This window comes from Coptis chinensis, chromosome 2 (genome assembly GCF_015680905.1).
Source record: "Coptis chinensis isolate HL-2020 chromosome 2, ASM1568090v1, whole genome shotgun sequence".
Classification (NCBI taxonomy): domain Eukaryota; kingdom Viridiplantae; phylum Streptophyta; class Magnoliopsida; order Ranunculales; family Ranunculaceae; genus Coptis; species Coptis chinensis.
Genome location: NC_141457.1, coordinates 99464582 through 99482840, shown reverse-complemented (window position 1 = coordinate 99482840; position 18259 = coordinate 99464582). Strand labels below are relative to the sequence as shown.

Genomic DNA, 18259 nt, shown 5'->3' with positions numbered 1-18259 from the left:
ACATGTCACCAGTTTAAGGAATGGACGGCGCTGATTGGATATAAATCCTCGTCTCGATCTTCACTTTTTTCCTGTATACAACCCCAATATATTACCAACGTTATTGTCCACATGGTGGTGGAATTTGAATGCCAGCGTATCTTGGGTAGACATTCTGACATTCTGACTTGGATCCAGCTGAGTACTGCAAGTTAATATCCTGAAGGATAACATTTTGACATGGCAATGCGCTGCTGCATATTAGTTTTACTGCCTCAGGAGTCGATGTGGTTCCTCTGATGTTTCGGAAGGTTATATCCTGTAGCTTCACGCGAGAAGGGGCCTACAGGACACCATTTAAAATCATAACGATAGTCCATTGAGATGGTTTGTGGAAATTTACAACCTAAATATTTCATGAAATTGGAACTGAAGGAAATGAACGCAATTGCCTAGTGTTCTTACCATGTGCGCACATTGTTGGGAAGGACAATAAGTCTGGTCGATTATGATCGGATTGCCCACATTGTTCATGAAATTATTGTCGAATGTTATATTGTTTACAACACTAGGACTTGGTGAATTCTGCCATGTCTTGATGCGAACGCCATTCATAGTCCCAGTAAAGTTGCAAAACTTTACAGTTATTGAGCGCACATCTCCCTCATTCAGATATCTCCCCAAACTTCCAATACTGTATAACCATGCAACATGAACTTTTAGTCTTTTAGTCCCGCATATATAAATGGACCAATGTCGCATCAGTTTTCACAGGCCTAATTTTACAAGATTGCTTCTACTCGAAGTGTTCAATCAATAATCAGGGCATCGTGTATCCATGTAGGTACGTCTCTAATTCTATTCGCTCAATTATCTTTCAGAGTACAAAAGAAAGCCAGTTTGTTTACCTTATGCCATGTCCTGGTCCACAAGTAACGCCAGAAATTGTAACATGAGTACTCCCTTGTCCAATTGATACGCAATCATCACCAGTGGCGATTAATGACTGCTCAATGGTCACCCATGAGCTCCGCTCAATGTGAATACCGTCTGTATTTGGACTATTTCCTGGAGCGATAATATTCAGTCCAAACATTTGGATATTTGTACAATCCACCATACCAATGTGGAAGGATTTACTATTTACTGATCTCAAGTTTCTCACGACCGAATTTGTCACAGCAACGAACAGGAGATTCTGGTAAATTAAAACAAATTAGAATGATAAATCTTATACTTCCATGTCCCAACTGTCGATAATATTTAAGATGTATAGTGATATAGACATAGCTAAAAACAGTACAATTGTCGAAGTTTCCTTCGAACGAAACTTGTACAAGTCAACTTGATGGTTAGAAATAATTTACCACAGGAAGGCGGACACAATCTCTGCGTGTTGAACACTGATTCTTCGGCCATGCTGAAGCTCCTTGGCCATCAAATGTCCCCCCTGCTCCGATAAAATTCAACCCGTTAACCCAACTAAACAGAATCCAATAATCACCTTTTCCATACTGGGCTAAGTTGGTTGTAGCTATCAAGTTACCCTGCCAGGTGATTCCACAAAATAAAATTCAGTTTCCTGTGAGGAAAATGGAACACTAATAAGTCCATATCAAAAGTAATATGGTAAGCATAATTATCGGATAAAATAAATTAATATGATAAGCCGGCCAAGAAAATTTGAATCTTGCCTCCATCTGAACAATTACAGAATAAGCATTGCTGCATGGCCCTGTAAATTCAATTGGGCCAACCAGATATGTTCCTGGTGGTATCAAAAGCTTAGGTGAACCACTGGCTCCACATGCAGCTTGCCATGCCAATTGGAAACTCTGGAATCAACAACACCAATCAGACACTCGTATGTTAGTTATTACCAAATAGATGGATGTTTACTACGTACATTTTACACGGATACAGATATACATGTTGGTGCGAGAGCATATTACAAGCACGCGCTCGTAAATCGATTTGTTTTTCCCAGGAGGAAGTGATTGTAGAAAATAAATGCGCTCATGTAGTCACTTGGCATTTTTACTCCGGCATTGTTTTACTATAGCAATTGAGAGATTTTTTTGAAAGTGTAAGAATTTTCATATTGAAAAATTTATGTTCACAAAATGTAATAATTAATAAATAAAAGACGGACTTTGCTATCATCCGTTTTTCCATCTGATTTCGCTCCATAGCTCTTAACACTGAACGTTCCTGTTCCTGCTCTTACTGCGAGTTTTGATGCATTTAGACTTTCTTCTCCGACTGTTGCTATGTCTTCTCCTCCGGTTGACACTCTTCGCAGTTCAGCTTCTTGTTTTATTATCGAAGAACTTCTTCCTCTTACAACAAATGTATTAAAGAAAAATACTAACAACAATACTATCTCAACCTTCATGTTTTCGGTAATGAACGTTTCACTTTTTTCTCTAGGCCAAATGATGTCTTCACTATAGAATTTTGATGTGATCTTCTGACTTCCTTATATACAATTTCAGCATTGTATATTGAATTATTGATCACTTTTTTTCTTTTTAGGTTTCCTCATTATTATAGATTTAATTTGTTGCCTCAATTTCTAAATGGGGCAGCCTAGAATTCTAAACTTGGATGCCTAGATTCCATTATAGAACATTGCTACAACAAACTATGCCACTCATTTTGTGTAGTCTTGTTATATTGTGATAATAACAAATGGTTTGGTGCCTAAGAGCATCTTTAGGAGAAACACTATCCTAGCATCAAACACTAAATTGTTTTTTCATTTTCAGGTGAGACACATGTTGATGAAAACACCAAAATAAACACCAAATTTGGCGTTCGGTTTTGCAAATACCGCATGGGCTTTGGTGTTAGTTTGGGCTTCTGTCTTGTAGTGTTTCGAATACCAAATTTTATATGTCTCCATTTATCGAAAATCGGATGGGTTTAAGCTTGGTTTCCGTGTGCGGTTTGATGTTGAATATTTAATGTTTCTATTAAAGTTAGTTGATATTTTTTTGGTTTGGTTCAAATATTTAGTTTTTTTTTATTTCTTTCCTAAAGATGGTCTACATACTTCATTCAGATTTCAGACTCTCATAAACATTGGAACTGATCAGTGTTCCTATTTTGGACCTACTAGATTTAGGTGTGGACTCATTTATTCTTTTTTGCGGATATGGTAGAGAGACTAAGTTGAGCACTTAGCTTGAGTCATGACACGAGCCCGACCAATGTGAACATCCACTGCTTTTAGCGAACTGTTTAGTGCTTGAAATGGGTTGGGTTTGTATCCGATCAGTCTTTAAATTTCGGATTCTAAATTCTTAACCACATAACATGGACATCTTGACTGTTTCTCAAACGTACTCCATCCACTACCTTTGTCAGTTAATACAAGCTTCTTACTTGACTATTCTAATAATTATTTTTTGTTTTTCAGCGATGATGCAACTTCTCTTAATGGACGTCAATTTACTGAAAAGAACGAATATATGAGAAAAGACTAGTTTTTAAAAAATCAAAAATTAAATATTTTATAAAAATTCGAAAAGCAAGGCACGATAAGGCTTCATGCTATACGCCTATGCCTTAAAGAGTTAAAGGTCTAGAAAAGTTTCGCCAATATTTTGTATTATATTATATCCGTTCGATCTGAATTTTTTTATCTCATATAAATTTTTTCCCCAGATCAACTTATCATATACAAAATTTGATAAATGTTCCAATCCCTTCATGCTAATTTTTATCCCTTAAAAGAGAAAAACCTAAAAAGTTTCGCCAAAAAAAAAAAAAAATATTATATCCGTTCGATCAAAATTGTTTGGTCGACCATTTGATTTTTAGATCATATATCATATACAAAGAAAATGTTCCAATCCCGACAGTAATTTTTTATCCGGGAAAAGTCAATCAAAAAGATATTTCCCAAAAAAAAAAAAAAAAAACATATTCACATTCTCTCTTTTCTTTTTAGTTTTGATTTTCAGACCGTTGTTTTGGATCGAACGGTTGATTGAACCCGTATCCCTTCCATCCGGATATTCTCGTGCAAAAGCCAAAATATTTCCCATATCCACCCCCCCTTGCAAAAATACAAACAAACAAGGATCCTCCTCATTTCTTCTCATCAACTACTTCTTCATTTTGATATCATACCAATGGATTCAAGCAAGGATGAAATAGTATTTGAATTCCCACCATTTCTTCGTATTTACAAAGATGGTCGTCAAGAAAGAATCTTAAATTCTGAATTCATTCCACCATCAACTGATCCAATAACAGGTGTGTCCTCAAAAGATGTTGTTATTCAACCAGAAACTGGTTTGTCAGCTAGATTGTATCTACCCAAAGTGACAGATCCACAAACCAAACTACCCCTTCTCATTTACTTTCATGGTGGTGCATTTGTGATAGAAACTGCCTTCTCTCCAACATACCACAATTATCTCAACTTACTTGTTGCAGAAGCTAATGTTGTCGCGGTATCGGTTGATTACAGAAGAGCACCAGAACATCCATTGCCCATTGCTTACGAAGATTCGTGGACTTCACTTCAGTGGGCATCTCAAACTGAAGAAGAATGGTTAAAGAATTACGCGGACTTTGATCGTGTTTTCATGGCAGGGGATAGTGCAGGAGCTAATATCGCGCATAATATGGCGATTCGTGCTGGGTATTCTGAATTAAATAAGTTTAAGATTAATGGAATTGTTTTAGTCCATCCTTATTTCGCTGGGGTTGAACCAGTTGGAGGTGAAGTGAGCACGGAAGTGGGAAGGAAGCTATGGACTGCAGTTTGCCCAACGACAAGCGGGTTAGATGACCCGTTTGTCAATCCCGTTAATGATCCAAAATTTTCGAAACTGGGATGCAAAAGGGTATTGGTGTGTGTTGCTGAGATTGATACTTTGAAACATAGGGGAAGGTATTATTATGAGAATTTGGGAAAGAACGGGTGGGAGGGAGTGGTGGAGTTTATGGAGGCAGAAGGGGAGAACCATGTATTCCATCTCTTTAGTCCTACTTGTGAGAAAGCTGGGGACTTAATGAAACGTGTGGCTGCTTTCATGAATGGAGCTGAGTGAGTATTGTTTTCTCGCTGTTACTGTAATTTGCAACTGAAATGAGTTAATTGCTCCGTGCAATGTGGCGTAATTGAAAACATGTATTTGTGTTGTGATTGGTCAGGGCCAAAATTAATTAACCCTGATAAATAATGTGTCGATGATCATCATGATCCCATTAATCAAACAAAGAACACCAATAATACATCCACACTGAAATTTAATTTGTTAATGGTGTTTGAGCTTCCAGTCACAAGAGATGATCGAGTTGCCACTTCTACTTATTTAAAGATTTGCAAGAGCAAACTCATTCTTCATTAGTTTGATGGATCGTTGCTAATCCCTTGATTTGTGTTTTCAGTCTTTCATATTGATCTCTTTAATTTCCTTAACCGCCCATGGTTAATGAATCTAGACATGTTATGATTGTCATGATTAGGCAACAAAGTGAACAAATTAACACACTTTTAGGGCTTTGTTTAGTAGCACGAATAGCGGACCATATTCATGGGTTAGGGCACACTATCCATGTTTTTCTATTTGGCCCATCTGAAATATGTATAGCTTGTTAATATAGTTGTTGGTGAAACCACAAAAAAGTGGATATTGGTATCCATGTGGGAACATGAGATTACGATCTACTTGTTTAGTTAGAAGGCTCAAAGACAAAATAATAAAACAAATATCGACAAAAAAGGAAAAAATAAACAAAAATTTGTCTTCGTTCACCAAAAATTAGTCTCCTCTTCTCCCAATCTCCCATGATGAGTATCAAGCTTCTCTTCAGCCTCCATCCCACTACCAAGTAAGCTCTCCTCCCCAGTGCCTCCACTTCATCTTTTTTTTTTCCAATCAAAGACAAAGTATAAATCAAAATCAAAATGAAGATGCCTCCACCCCAAGTAGTCTACTCTCCTCATCAATCACTTTTCTAATCTATTGTAATCAATCAAAATCATTTTGGGATAATGTAATATTTGAGGTTTTGTGTTTATGGGTTTGAAGAAGAATTTCATACTCTATAAATCAGTTTTAAAATGTATTGAGAGAATATTTGAGAATAGAATGGAGATGTTTACTTTTGTGAGATGATTGATTGTTGAAACATGGGCACAATTTTGGATCTGTATTAAGTTTCCCTCAAAATTTTAGTTTTTTTTTTTTTTTTTTATTGATAACAGAAGTGAGACCAAACAGCTTCCCCACTAATTTTGTGTTGTTTATACATCTAATGAATTAGTTTTCATAAGCGAGGTTATCTACTATATATTTTTCTTATGCCAAACAGAGCCTTAGATGCTAAGTGGATGATGTGCTTGTGTCCAAACCTTAGTTTGTGTCTTTGTGATCTCAAACTGAATCTCGGAATTCTGTCAAATGTATTTAGGTTTTTGTAAATCAAAACGGTATGGAAATAACAATATATATTGAGAGTTAAAAAATGTAAATTCTGAATATTAGTTGGAACATGTGGAAGTCTGGTTTTTGGAACAGATGAAATTCCGACAATTCTGAAATCTACTATCACCTCTCTCTATATTAAAGCACAATACATCTTATGTGGACAATCTCTTTTCTAGGTGGCGCATTCTTGAGACATAGGTATGCCACGTGGACACTCTTAATTAATCATAAGAAGTTTTCTAATACAATATTAATTTTTAATCTTAATTAAGAAGTTTACTAATATAACACAACTTTAAGTAAGAGTGCCAATGGATACCCGATTACTTGGAACCGAACTAGAACCGAAACCGAATATTTCGGTCACTATGTCATAATAGTGTATTTAGGACAGCTGATATCTGTCGAGATTATCAAATATCGACAGTTACTGACTATCTCATAGGCCGTTGTAAAAAATGCTGTCGATTTTGTTCTCGACGGTTAGTGGCTGTCTAGTATTTAAATTAAATGGACAGCTATAAGCCGTCGATAAAGTTGTTTTGTGGACAGCTATAAGCCGTGGTTTAGTGATTTAAACAACAGCTCGCACTCATCTAGTGTTGTGTCCAGGTCCATCAAAAGTGTTTCGTTGGATTTCTCATTACAGACGGTTCATGCTTTAGAAAATAGATCAATCCACCTGCAGCTTCAATTTGATTGGGTACCAAAATAATTTAAATTAAAACTGTTATGAAACTATAAGAATAATGAAGTACAAAACATCTTTATATCATTCCAAAATGTATACAATAACCCTTAGATCAAGTCTGATACAATACCAAAATATTTGAACTCTTGTTACAAGACAAGCATTCAACAACTAAGTAAACACTATTCACAGACCAAAATAATACACTATGTACTTGGATTTACAAGGTTACAAGACACGCCAAAGGAAGATCTATTCTTGTCGATTCATATCATATCTATCTCCATCAATGAAAAACCACGTAATTCTTTGGCCAAGCAATGACGTCACCAAGCACGATATCTCCAAGTCTTCCATCTCCTTCATACAACGGTGCAAAATCATCGAGTATCTCATCGATTCGTACTTTATACGAACTTGGAGGTGTTGGTAAATAGGTGCAAACTTCTCCAAGTGCAACCATAGTTTTTGTTATGTAACTCTTCAAATGACAAGTTGTAGATTGAGGTCGGATATCGCGTGAGTTGCCACGAACTGGTGATTGCTGTATTTCCTAAAGAAATAAGAAAAAAAACAATAAGTTCAGCTAGCAATGGAGTTAAATCTAGTAAGAAAAGTTTCAATGTTCTGCACTTTCAATATGGGCCAATATAAGAAAAGTTTGAACAAATCAAACAAATAAATTAGATACCAGAAAAGAAAAGAAAAACAGATAAAGAAGCGGAGCTTTAACGCCGTAATATCCTTGTTCAAATATGAACTCGACGCTACAATTACTAATGTTCAAGGATGTAAGAGAAGGTAGATAAGGCACCTTACTTACATTGGTCCAAGCAAGATTCAAGAATTTTAACATAAGGTACATTTTAAGTAAAGAAACTCCATTATTTGATATTTTACTTCCCCACATGTCCAGGTATTCTAGTTTTCTTAACACCTAATAACAATAGAAACCAAGATAGTTACCTTCTTTGAACTTGACTAGCATATCAACCTAATAACAATCTACTGAAAGCAAGATTTTCAAGAAAGCGACACTTATAACCCGAGAAAGCAGCGTGTACGGTACGGGTTTCGGTAGTAATCTACTTGAATTCAAAAAATGGAGCTCATGATGAACAACGGGACTTCATTAGCTTCATTGATGTACTTCTAATCCTGTGGTTGATGGTGCATTTCTGGCCTTCATCTTCTCAAGTGGAACACGAAACTATTGAACTAGCTCCTTGCTTAAGATCTCAAAGTAGCCTCACACATAGGAAGTCCTTTTGCCTATCTGGCTAAGTGGTGAGTAGGGCTTGTTGGCCTTGTGTATTCGTCTGAAGTACCGTCATTGGACTGGACTTCATTTCCTTGGGCAGGTCTAGTTCCCAACCCGAATCTGAAAGTGCCAAGTCGACTCCCTCATCATTATTTTTTCCCGATAAATAAGACTACACTCCAAATAAAGAGAGTGAACCAGTTGGTTATACTAATAGGATGAAAACATCATTAAAGAAGTCAGAGCTGATAAGAGGGGGGCAACCAACCAAGAAGGCCCCAAGATCAAGGAGGAGGCTTTGGATATTGTTCTACACTATGCTAAAGGTAAAGAACTTTCAGCAGTGGAGGATGTGCAAGACTCCTTCTTTACAGCAGTGTTAGAGATGGCAGCAGTGGAGGATGAACAAGGCTCCACCTTTACAGCACATGGAATGACTCAGACGAAGGGCTACTCTTTTTTGTTATTTTAAGGTCAAAGGATAATATTCCGATAAATATATCTGATGAGTCCAGCTCCTCTATAACCAGGTATAGAAATTGGATCTCTATAACTGTTACAAAAACAAAGACACTTGTCTAATTTAACAACCCAATTAATTGAGTTTGACTCCGTCAGTTTAACCGTGTATTAACATTAAAAAGTGCACTTACGAAAATAACACCTCAATTAAACCTTCATCTTCCACCTTTAAAACTTAACCCAATCTATATCTTCAAATCCATCTCCTACTACTCAAGTGGTGAATCCAACAACCATGGTATCCAATTTCATTAACTTTTACTGCGGCACGTAAAATTTTCTTATCTAGGAATTAAAATTTGAATAAGCTTAAGGCTTAAGCATAAAATTATCAAAGTAAAAACACGTAAGTACAAAAATCACATTTAGCATCTGAAAACAAGAACCTAAATTGACATTCAAAATGCATAGCGAAAGAAGGAAAAAAAAGGAAAAAAAAATAGAACAAAGTCAACTTTTCGAACTTGGGGATATGTTGCAATCGGTTCACTTTTCGTACTTTTCGATGGAATTAGCACATACTAGAACAGAACAAAGTCCTTTTCGTTCTGGTATGCTGCAATGAGTACTATATCCAATATTCTGTTCATTCACTTGTTCATTTTAAGCATTATATTTTAAATACTTCATGTAATCTAAAACTACCCCCATTTCAAAATGCGGTCTGAGAATCTGGATTGACTTATGGTATAACCTCCCTCACAATGACTAATAAATAAGAAGACATGGACACATTTCTGCATACAGTTCTATTGGCACCTTTGGCAACATGTCACCTATGCCATACAACTTACAATATAGCATTGCTGCATTTTATATCAAAGAATGAGTTGGACTGAATGTAAAAAAGAAACCCAAGATTTCTACGGTTTGTATTTGAGTTTAGCTTTAAGGATGAAGTGAAGTGGAAGTTGGAAGACTTGTACGAAATGAGGTAGTGGAGCTAGTTCATTGGAGAGATTCGCAAAAAGCTCAGGCCAAGAAAACTTCAGATTTGAAAACCGAGAAGAATGCAAGTTTGAGGTCAAGCACTGGATATTGCTTTGGGAATTGATGGTAATGAAAGGAAGGAAGTAGACACAATAGCACTGGAAGTAGCCACAAGAAGCCAAAATATGCTTGTGAAACTGCAGCGAGATGTAGAGCAATATTTCACAGCAACAAAGGGATTGGACGTGCAAGTTTTGAGCTGTTCTGAAGGAGAAGCTTTTGAACATACAGAGCACGAGAGAGCAACAAATAAGAGCACATGGGCATGGAAACTTCAGTTGGACAAATGATATGAGTCTAACTAGAGTTGGGTCCCATACTCCCACTAGCATCCAAGAGAAAGATCCAAAAAAGACACCAAAGGATGAAAAGAAAAGTATGCTGACAAACAATGATGTTATATTCACGTGATTTAGTCAGGAGAATCTATTGCGTCATTCACATTAGAAGATCAAAGAAGACTGTTCTGATTTGCTGCAACAGGAACAGCTCCCACTATCGAAAGCCAGACCCAAATATAACAAACTTCATTTGGTCAATGGACACAGGTTGTATAATGGAAGTCAGATGGCATTCGAGGTAAACCGAAGCCAGCAGGTTGTATAATGGAAGTCAGATGGCGTCCTCCTGATATTGGGTTTGTTAAGGCCAAAACAGATAAAGTTCCTAAGTAAAAACATCATGGCTCTTGGCATCCAAGAAGCTTGGCATTGACACCAGGCACAATCCTGTTCTCTGCCTTCCATCTAACATAATCAATGTGAGAGAACTTAATAAGGGTTTGGGAAGACAAGACATATGCTCTAACTTAATAAGGGTTTGGGAAACCCCATCCACTTCCTCCTAACTTAATAAGGGTTTGGGAAGACAAGACATATACTCTATTCATATTCTTAGTCTAGACATAATTAAATTAACAAATTATTACCTGAGATGCATTTCCAAGCCCTGAAGATTGTCGCTTAAGGTCTGCAACTTCATCCTCAAGTATCTTGCGAGCCTTGTTTGCTTCATCAAGTCTTGCCATGACCGCCTCATAACCTGACTCACTGCTTTCACGCGCTCTCTTCTCTCTTTGAGCAATCTCCTTATAAGGAGCTGAAGCATGGTAAACAGTCTTTGTGACACCACCACCTAGACCACGAACACGTCCCCTTCCATCATGACCAATAACCTATTAAGCAAACAAAAGTTTAAGTAGAACTTTGAACAAAACCAAATTGAAAAACCAAAAAAAGATGAGAAGCATCACACCATTGCAACGGGGTCATTGTCTAGATCCCTTTCCACTATGTCAGGCTCTACGCTAACAAGTCTGTTAATTTCCTCCTACAAAAGAAATCAAAATCACCATTTCTTAAGTACATAATAGCTGGTCATACATACATAAGCAATAGCTATACAAATATGTCTTGTTGTCTCTTACAAGAGATTGCCTCGTTTCAGTGTTGATGAAACTCCCATCTCTCCTCGTATGGGTGGCCACATATCCCTGTGTCCTCGAAACCTCACCAGTAGGGCTATCCTTTTTCTGTAACATATTAAACAAGTACGTAGATAAAGACTAATAGTTTAGTGCATACGATAAATTTTTAAGCACTAAATAGATGTTTACCAACTGCTCAATAACTGGAGCTGCTCCCATTCTACCAGTTGTATGTGGGTTCTTCATGTTTTCCCTTGCCAACTTGCCATTGCATCGCTTGATTTTATCCTCTTCAGTTGAGCACATGTCGACAAATGCCTCCCATTCTTCCTTTTTCACCTTTTTAGGACCATTTCTTTTTCGCTCTGCATCTGTTGGATACATATCATAAACCTTACGAAGTTCATACTTTTTGTTTCCAAAGGTATTAAACTTACGAAGAGTGCATTCTTTTTTTAGGATGAGTGGAAGATCAATTTCTTCCTGTAAATTGGACATGTCAAAGTCATTAGTAAACAAATTGGGATGCAAAACAAATTAAATTCAAATGTCTACTGAAATAAAATCTAGTGGAGTGATTTGCACTTACCAAAACATCCTTCCACAATTCATCCTTCATTAGTACTGGAACTTCTGCCCAGTCCTTGTACATAGGTGGGCAGTGTGTCCTAGCCACCTGCCCGACTATTGTGGCATACTTTGCTCTATATTGTCCAAGAGCTTGTCCATCGCCATGAACTCCACTTGGAATCTTGGACCTAAGTGAATGAATATACATATACATATTACAACACCAATAAGTAAAAGAAGGTAAGAATCTTGGACCTAAGTGAACACTGGGTGATAAGATGATTTAATATGTTGTTATTGTTATACTTACCAAAGGTGTCTGCGTGTCCAGTTAGTCCAGTTCAAAAAAAAAAAATAGACGAAGTATTTTGGCATGTCGAGGAGAATTCTATACTTGTTGTCCCAGAATTATCTAGATGGGTTATGAACAGGAGGATGGTTACAGTCAGAAAATGAACTCTGGTCATGTCTGCCCACCCCCTTCTCTAATATGAACATACTATTGTTTTTGGACCTCCACCCCCGGAAAATGCTACTACTGCTGTAAGGAACCACCATGAAGCACTGTTCGATGGTGCTGTGTGTGGAGACACATACATATTTAAAGTTGCTATGTCGTCATCCTCGGTAAGTGAAGGTACAATAATCATGGCCTCACAAGCTACCGACGTGTCGTTGGCCTTTTATAAAATTGGTGGAGATCGACAAGTATGGACTCCAATTGCCCAAGATGTTGGGCATGGGATGCTCCATGATCTCACTTATTACAAAGGGAAGTTCTACGTCGTTCATAACGGTGGCTATGTGGTCGTCGTCAATGGTCTCGAAGAAACACAAGAAGAGACACCAGATACCTCGACGTATCTTGAGAAAATTATAAATTATCTTCCTGGAGACATCGCTTTCCAACATTACATACTGGAATCGTTGGGAGATCTATTGGTTGTCCGTAGGTATGTAGCGTCGGTAATGATCACGAAAAATCAACAATGACAGGGGACAAAGCTCGTCCGGTTTTCTCATAAAACTGTTGGATTCAAAGTCTTCAAAGGTGGAATTTGGGACACCTTGCAAGTGGGTGGCAGTCGAAAATCTTTGCGACAGCTCTCTCGTTCTTAAGGATACAACAGTTCTTTTTATTTCGTCCTCCAAATTTTCCGGATGCAAGCCTAAATCAGATCTATTTCACGGATAACATTATTCTTCATTTTTACAGATGTAAGTTTGGTGGTCAAGACTTTGGCATCTTCCATCTTGAAGATGGTAGTATAGAAAATTTCTCTATCCGGATGATTATCTGATGGTTTTGACATCCCCAATCTGGTTCGCTCCAAATCTGTTGTTTTAATTTTTCTTTATATTTATTGTTGAACATCGGCTCATTTCTTCTCATGTATGAGGGAGGGCCTCCCCTTCTGTGAGGCCAGTGCTTCTATGAATAAAGTTAATGTTCTACTATCCTTATCCCCCCACCCCCCACCCCCCACCCCGGCAGGTCCTCCACAAATGACAATCCCCTTACACATGGGCCTAGATGATACCAAAAGCATCTTAAACACTGTGGGCCTGCCCACTATTGTAGATCATAACAACTTATATGGTGGATCCAAATCTTCATTTACAAGAAACTAGAGAAATCATTAAAGGCTGAAGGCCTCAAGCCACTCTGATGAAGGTTATGGAGGGATCCCAAACCCATTTTGTGCTCTCTTTCAAGGATTATTGCTTCTACTACTCAATAGCAGAGTACCTAGTTGGTTGAACAATAAAAATGGTCCAGATTGTACCTAATTGAACCCTAGGTGTATATTTTTAAATTCACATTTATTTTCTTTCTGTGATAAACTAGCATTTAAAGTTGATTACACATATAATAGAAGAAAACTTCACCAAGAGGATTCAAATGAAAATAAACTTAGATGTTAAAGAAGTCTCAAGGTGTGTCCTCATAGAGAGCAAAAGTGTATTATTAATACCTTTCGTGACACATGATGCGTGATATCTAGACTTTGTGAACATCTATGTTCATCACTTATTCTTCCTCCCTCCATAATAGCACTAATGATATCCTTAATGAACTCTGGTCACAACGCCAATTAAGTAACCAATAATCAAATCAAAGTTATTACTTTACCTTTTGGTTTCGTCCTCATCTCACTTGCTTCAGATTCATTTGCCTCAAATCCACTTGCTTCAGATGCTTCTGACATGACTTCTTTTTACCTAAATATAGAGTTCAACAAAATGGCTCAAATCTAAAGCGACATAATTAAACATCTGCATCATACATTTAAGGTGACGGAATTAAACTCATCATACAAAGCACGGAATTAAACTCATCATATATTGCATCATTCAAAGAATAAAAAATTAGAAAAAAAACCACTCTGTAACTCACCTGTACCATGTTGAAAATTTGAAATATGAAAAGAAACAAAAGATACTTAAGTAAAAAAAAAAGATTATTCCTTGATCCTAAACAGACCCCTTGTCTAGTATTTAAAGAAGAAGATAAAAAAAAAGCAGTTGAAAAATGACCAAGTCAATAATATATTGATAAGTTTCCTAACACGGAGGATTACACTTTTAACTTGATGTTTTAAGATTAAAATTAGTCTTCGGCAACTTCTAGAACGTCCTCAAGTAAAGTTGTTGACGAAGAATCATTAACTCTTGTTCTAGCCTCAAAGACCAGTGGGTCTTCGTAAGCATCTATCTCTTGACTGAACCTCTTTGGAGCATCCAAGACAACATGCCAATTATCTCTACTCAAATCCCTGCAATAAAAGACTTGTTTAGCTTCAGAAGCGAGAATAAAGGGCTCATCAACTTCACTTGTATTCCTCATGAACCTCCCAAGATTTACAAATACCAAGTTTGTATCCGGATCAACTATGCAACCATTTGTTTTATCCTCAATTCGCACCCCAATCCGCAATGAGAACACACGTTTTTGAATTCTACATAATCAAGTTCAAGAATTCTTTTGACAACTCCATAGTAAGTGACTTCATCATCAACAAGATTCCTATCCTTGGCACTTGCCCTAAAACTAGTCCACGACTCTCATTGAGACCCACTATATTACGTGTTGTTGTCGTTGATTCAGAATCGATGTATAAAAAGCATACCCGTTAATTTGTGTATCTATTATATGACATCAACTGTAAAAGATGGACCATCAACAATCTTCTTGAAAACAGATTCTTCTTCGTTTTGTAGCTGTAATCTTAACCAAAGAATGTAATCCAACTCTTTTGCTTGGCTGCCCCTATAACTTTTACCCCTTGATTTATGACTTTGGAGGTATACTTGGTACTTCCTGTGAAAATAATAAAAATTCAGGATAATTGACATGTAGAACTCAAGTATTGACTACCAAAACAGTGGTAAATGCATAACTTACTCTTCCCACTCAACATTTTTTGGAGAATGCGTCAAAACCCACTTGCGAACTTGTTGATACTCTATATTTGGAAGAACGTATTGCTTTCCCTTTTTATCCATAGGGTGTGCACTTTCGATATCCTCATTCATGATCACCCTTCTCCCATTCTTATGACTTCCCAAGTTGCCATCATGTATGTACTCCATGCAGTACATCATCACCTCTTCCACAAGGTATTGCTCTTGAATGCAACCTTCTACAAAAGTCTGATTGGTCACATACCTTTTATAAGTCTTCATCATCCTGTGCATGTGTCATTAATTAATACAAAATGACATACTAATCACAAAAAACGAATATTGTGAACTTTACTCACCTCTCAAACGGATACATCCACCTATATCTAACAGGTCCGCAAATTTGTGCCTCTTCCGCTAAGTGCACAACAAGGTGTATCATTGAAACAAAAAATGAAGGCGGGAAGTATTTTTCAAAGACACACAAAGTTTCCACGATGCGTATTCTCATGGTTGAAAGCTTTGCACGACAAATAACTTTGGAGCATAGGACGTTAAAGAATAAAGACAATTGGCTTAATAGCTTCACGAATGGCTTGTGTTTTTGAATAGATGCATCAATAACACAGGCAATAAATGCTGTAAAAGGATGTGATAGTCATGCGATTTTAGGTTCTTGAGTTGAAAGTCTTCCAAGTCCACATTATGTTTCCAATTTCCACTATATCCAACAGGAACCTTCAGTTGGTGCAAAGTTCTACAAATCAAAACTTTCTCTTGCCGAGAAAGAGAAAAAACACCTATTGGATAAGACCACTTGTCATTCTTCATTACCGGCCACAAGTGTTTCTTTATCTTCCTAGCCTTAAGGTCCAAACGGGCTTCGAGTCCATCCTTACTCTTACTTGTACCCATGATTGTTGCAAACAGAATTTCCGCAACATTTTTTTCCACGTGCATCACATCTAGATTGTGGCAAATAGGCAGATGCTGTAGGAATTAAATATATAAGTGAATATATGGATATGTATACATAAAGTTACATGATATACTACTACACAAATGTTAAAAATACCTCCCAATACGGTAATGTAAAGAAGATAGAATCCTTTGAAAATGCTGAATTTTCTAGTTCTTTAGTCCTTTTTCTCTTCTTCTTCCTTCCTTCCGGTGTATCCGGCACCTTACCAAACTTGTTCTGAATTTGACTCATTTTAATTTTTACTTGAGAACCCTTTAAACGAATAGGGCGCTTATCATGTTCTACTTTGCCATTAAATTGTGCCTTCTGGACTCTAAAGCGATGATTCGGGTCTGCTAGGAACTTTCGATGACCCATATAAGCAAACTTTTTTCCATGCTTCAGCCAAGTAGAATCTGTATCTTCACTACAAATAGGACATGCATACCTTCCCGCCGTTTCGTCCGAAAGATGGTGAAACGCAGGGAAAATCGTGTATAAGCCCACAAGGAAATTGCCTTCATAGTAAATGTCTCTTTAGCATGGGAGTCATATGATTCAACTCCAAAGACCCCATAACTGTTGTAGCTCTTCGATTAAAGGCTGCAAGAAGACGTCGATATTATCCCCTGGGCTACTTGAACCAGGAATTAGAAGTGTCAACATAGTAAACTCTTTCCGCATGCACAATGATGGAGGCAGATTGTATGGAGTAATCATAACAGGCCAGCAACTATAAGTGCTGCTTTTGTGCCCGAATGGATTAAATCCATCAGTTGCAATCCCCAATCTAACATTACGTGGCTCCGCAGCAAACTCAGGCCATTTAAGATTAATTGAGTTCCACATGGAAGAATCAACAGGATGACGCATATAGCGTTGGTCAGAAACTGCATTTGCATGCCATTTCATATTCTCTGCAATCCATGGTATGCTATACATCTTTTGCAATCTCTCGGTCAAAGGAAAATACCTTAGCTTCTTCCATGGTTTAATCTTAGCCTTCGGTTTTAACGGGTTCACTGGTTGCCATCTATTTTTACCACAAGTGGGACAACTAATCAAATCTTTATATTTGTTACCCCAGTATATAATACAGTCATTTGGGCATGCATCAATAATTTCACACTTCATCATGCGAGGTTTGATAAAGTTCTTAGCAGCATAGGTCTTCTCAGGTAGTGTATTCTCTTCTGGTAGAGTCTTTTTAAGGAATTGCAGCAACTCTGTGAAGCTACTATTAGACCAATTGTGTCTAGCCTTCATGCTCAACAACTCAATCGTCATCGATAATTTTGAATCTTCACCCCGACATGATGGATATATTGGTTTTAAAGCATCCTCCATCAACTTGTCGTATTGAACATCCTGCGGTATGGCATTGGGTGAATCTCCATCATCAACTTCGTTAAGACATGCATCTAAGTCAACAGGATGACTTCGTTCAAATGTGTCATTGACCATCTCTTCCATCCTTGGCAACATATTTTTAGGATCCCTAGTAGAAGAACTAGTAGGAGCTTCAACATAGTTACTACTTCTGGAAGATGGCTCTCCATGATGTATCCATGATGTATATGTCTCGTCTATACCATCACAAATAAGATGCTCAGCAATATCTTTTGCTGTTGACTTCCCCCCTAAATTACAACAATTAGCACAAGGACAACAATACCAGTCAAGTTCCTTTCCTAATTTCTCTTGTGTGAACTTGATGAATGATTTAACACCTCGAAGGTATTCAGTAGACGAAGTCGGTGCTTTCATCCAGTTCTTGCTTGGAAGCATTGAAGACATTTTCTAAATAAATACATCAACATATATAATATTAGTACGATTTCAAAAAGAGTATTCAACTTGAAACATAGGAAAGGTATATATCATAGAAAGTGGTACTCAAATTATTTTCTGCCTCCTAACACACTTAACACCCCAACAACCCACCTACCAAGTCTAAATGGTTTGCTCAAGATTGGAACAATTACAGTAACAATGCAAACAATAT

The 18259-nt window shown here is 37.3% G+C and overlaps 3 protein-coding genes across 3 annotated transcripts; 1 reads left to right on the top strand and 2 right to left on the bottom strand.

The window, feature by feature from the left end:
• Positions 1–91: 91 nt before the first annotated feature.
• On the bottom strand, positions 92–2374 carry LOC147519545 (exopolygalacturonase-like). The gene is made up of 6 exons (XM_086594146.1): positions 2132–2374; positions 1674–1814; positions 1347–1526; positions 888–1177; positions 445–673; positions 92–322 (listed from the first exon to the last, which is right to left on the bottom strand). Exons 1-6 carry the CDS (start codon positions 2372–2374, stop codon positions 101–103), a joined length of 1305 nt encoding a protein of 434 aa, XP_086450272.1. The 3' UTR covers positions 92–100.
• Positions 2375–3928: 1554 nt separating this feature from the next.
• LOC147519544 (alpha/beta-Hydrolases superfamily protein) lies at positions 3929–5256 on the top strand. The gene has a single exon (XM_086591127.1). The coding sequence runs from the start codon at positions 4119–4121 to the stop codon at positions 5043–5045; it is 927 nt and encodes a 308-aa protein (XP_086447253.1). The 5' UTR covers positions 3929–4118; the 3' UTR covers positions 5046–5256.
• An 11556-nt stretch (positions 5257–16812) lies between these two features.
• On the bottom strand, positions 16813–18051 carry LOC147519543 (uncharacterized). Its single transcript, XM_086594145.1, has one exon. It carries the CDS (start codon positions 18049–18051, stop codon positions 16813–16815), a length of 1239 nt encoding a protein of 412 aa, XP_086450271.1.
• Positions 18052–18259: the final 208 nt, after the last annotated feature.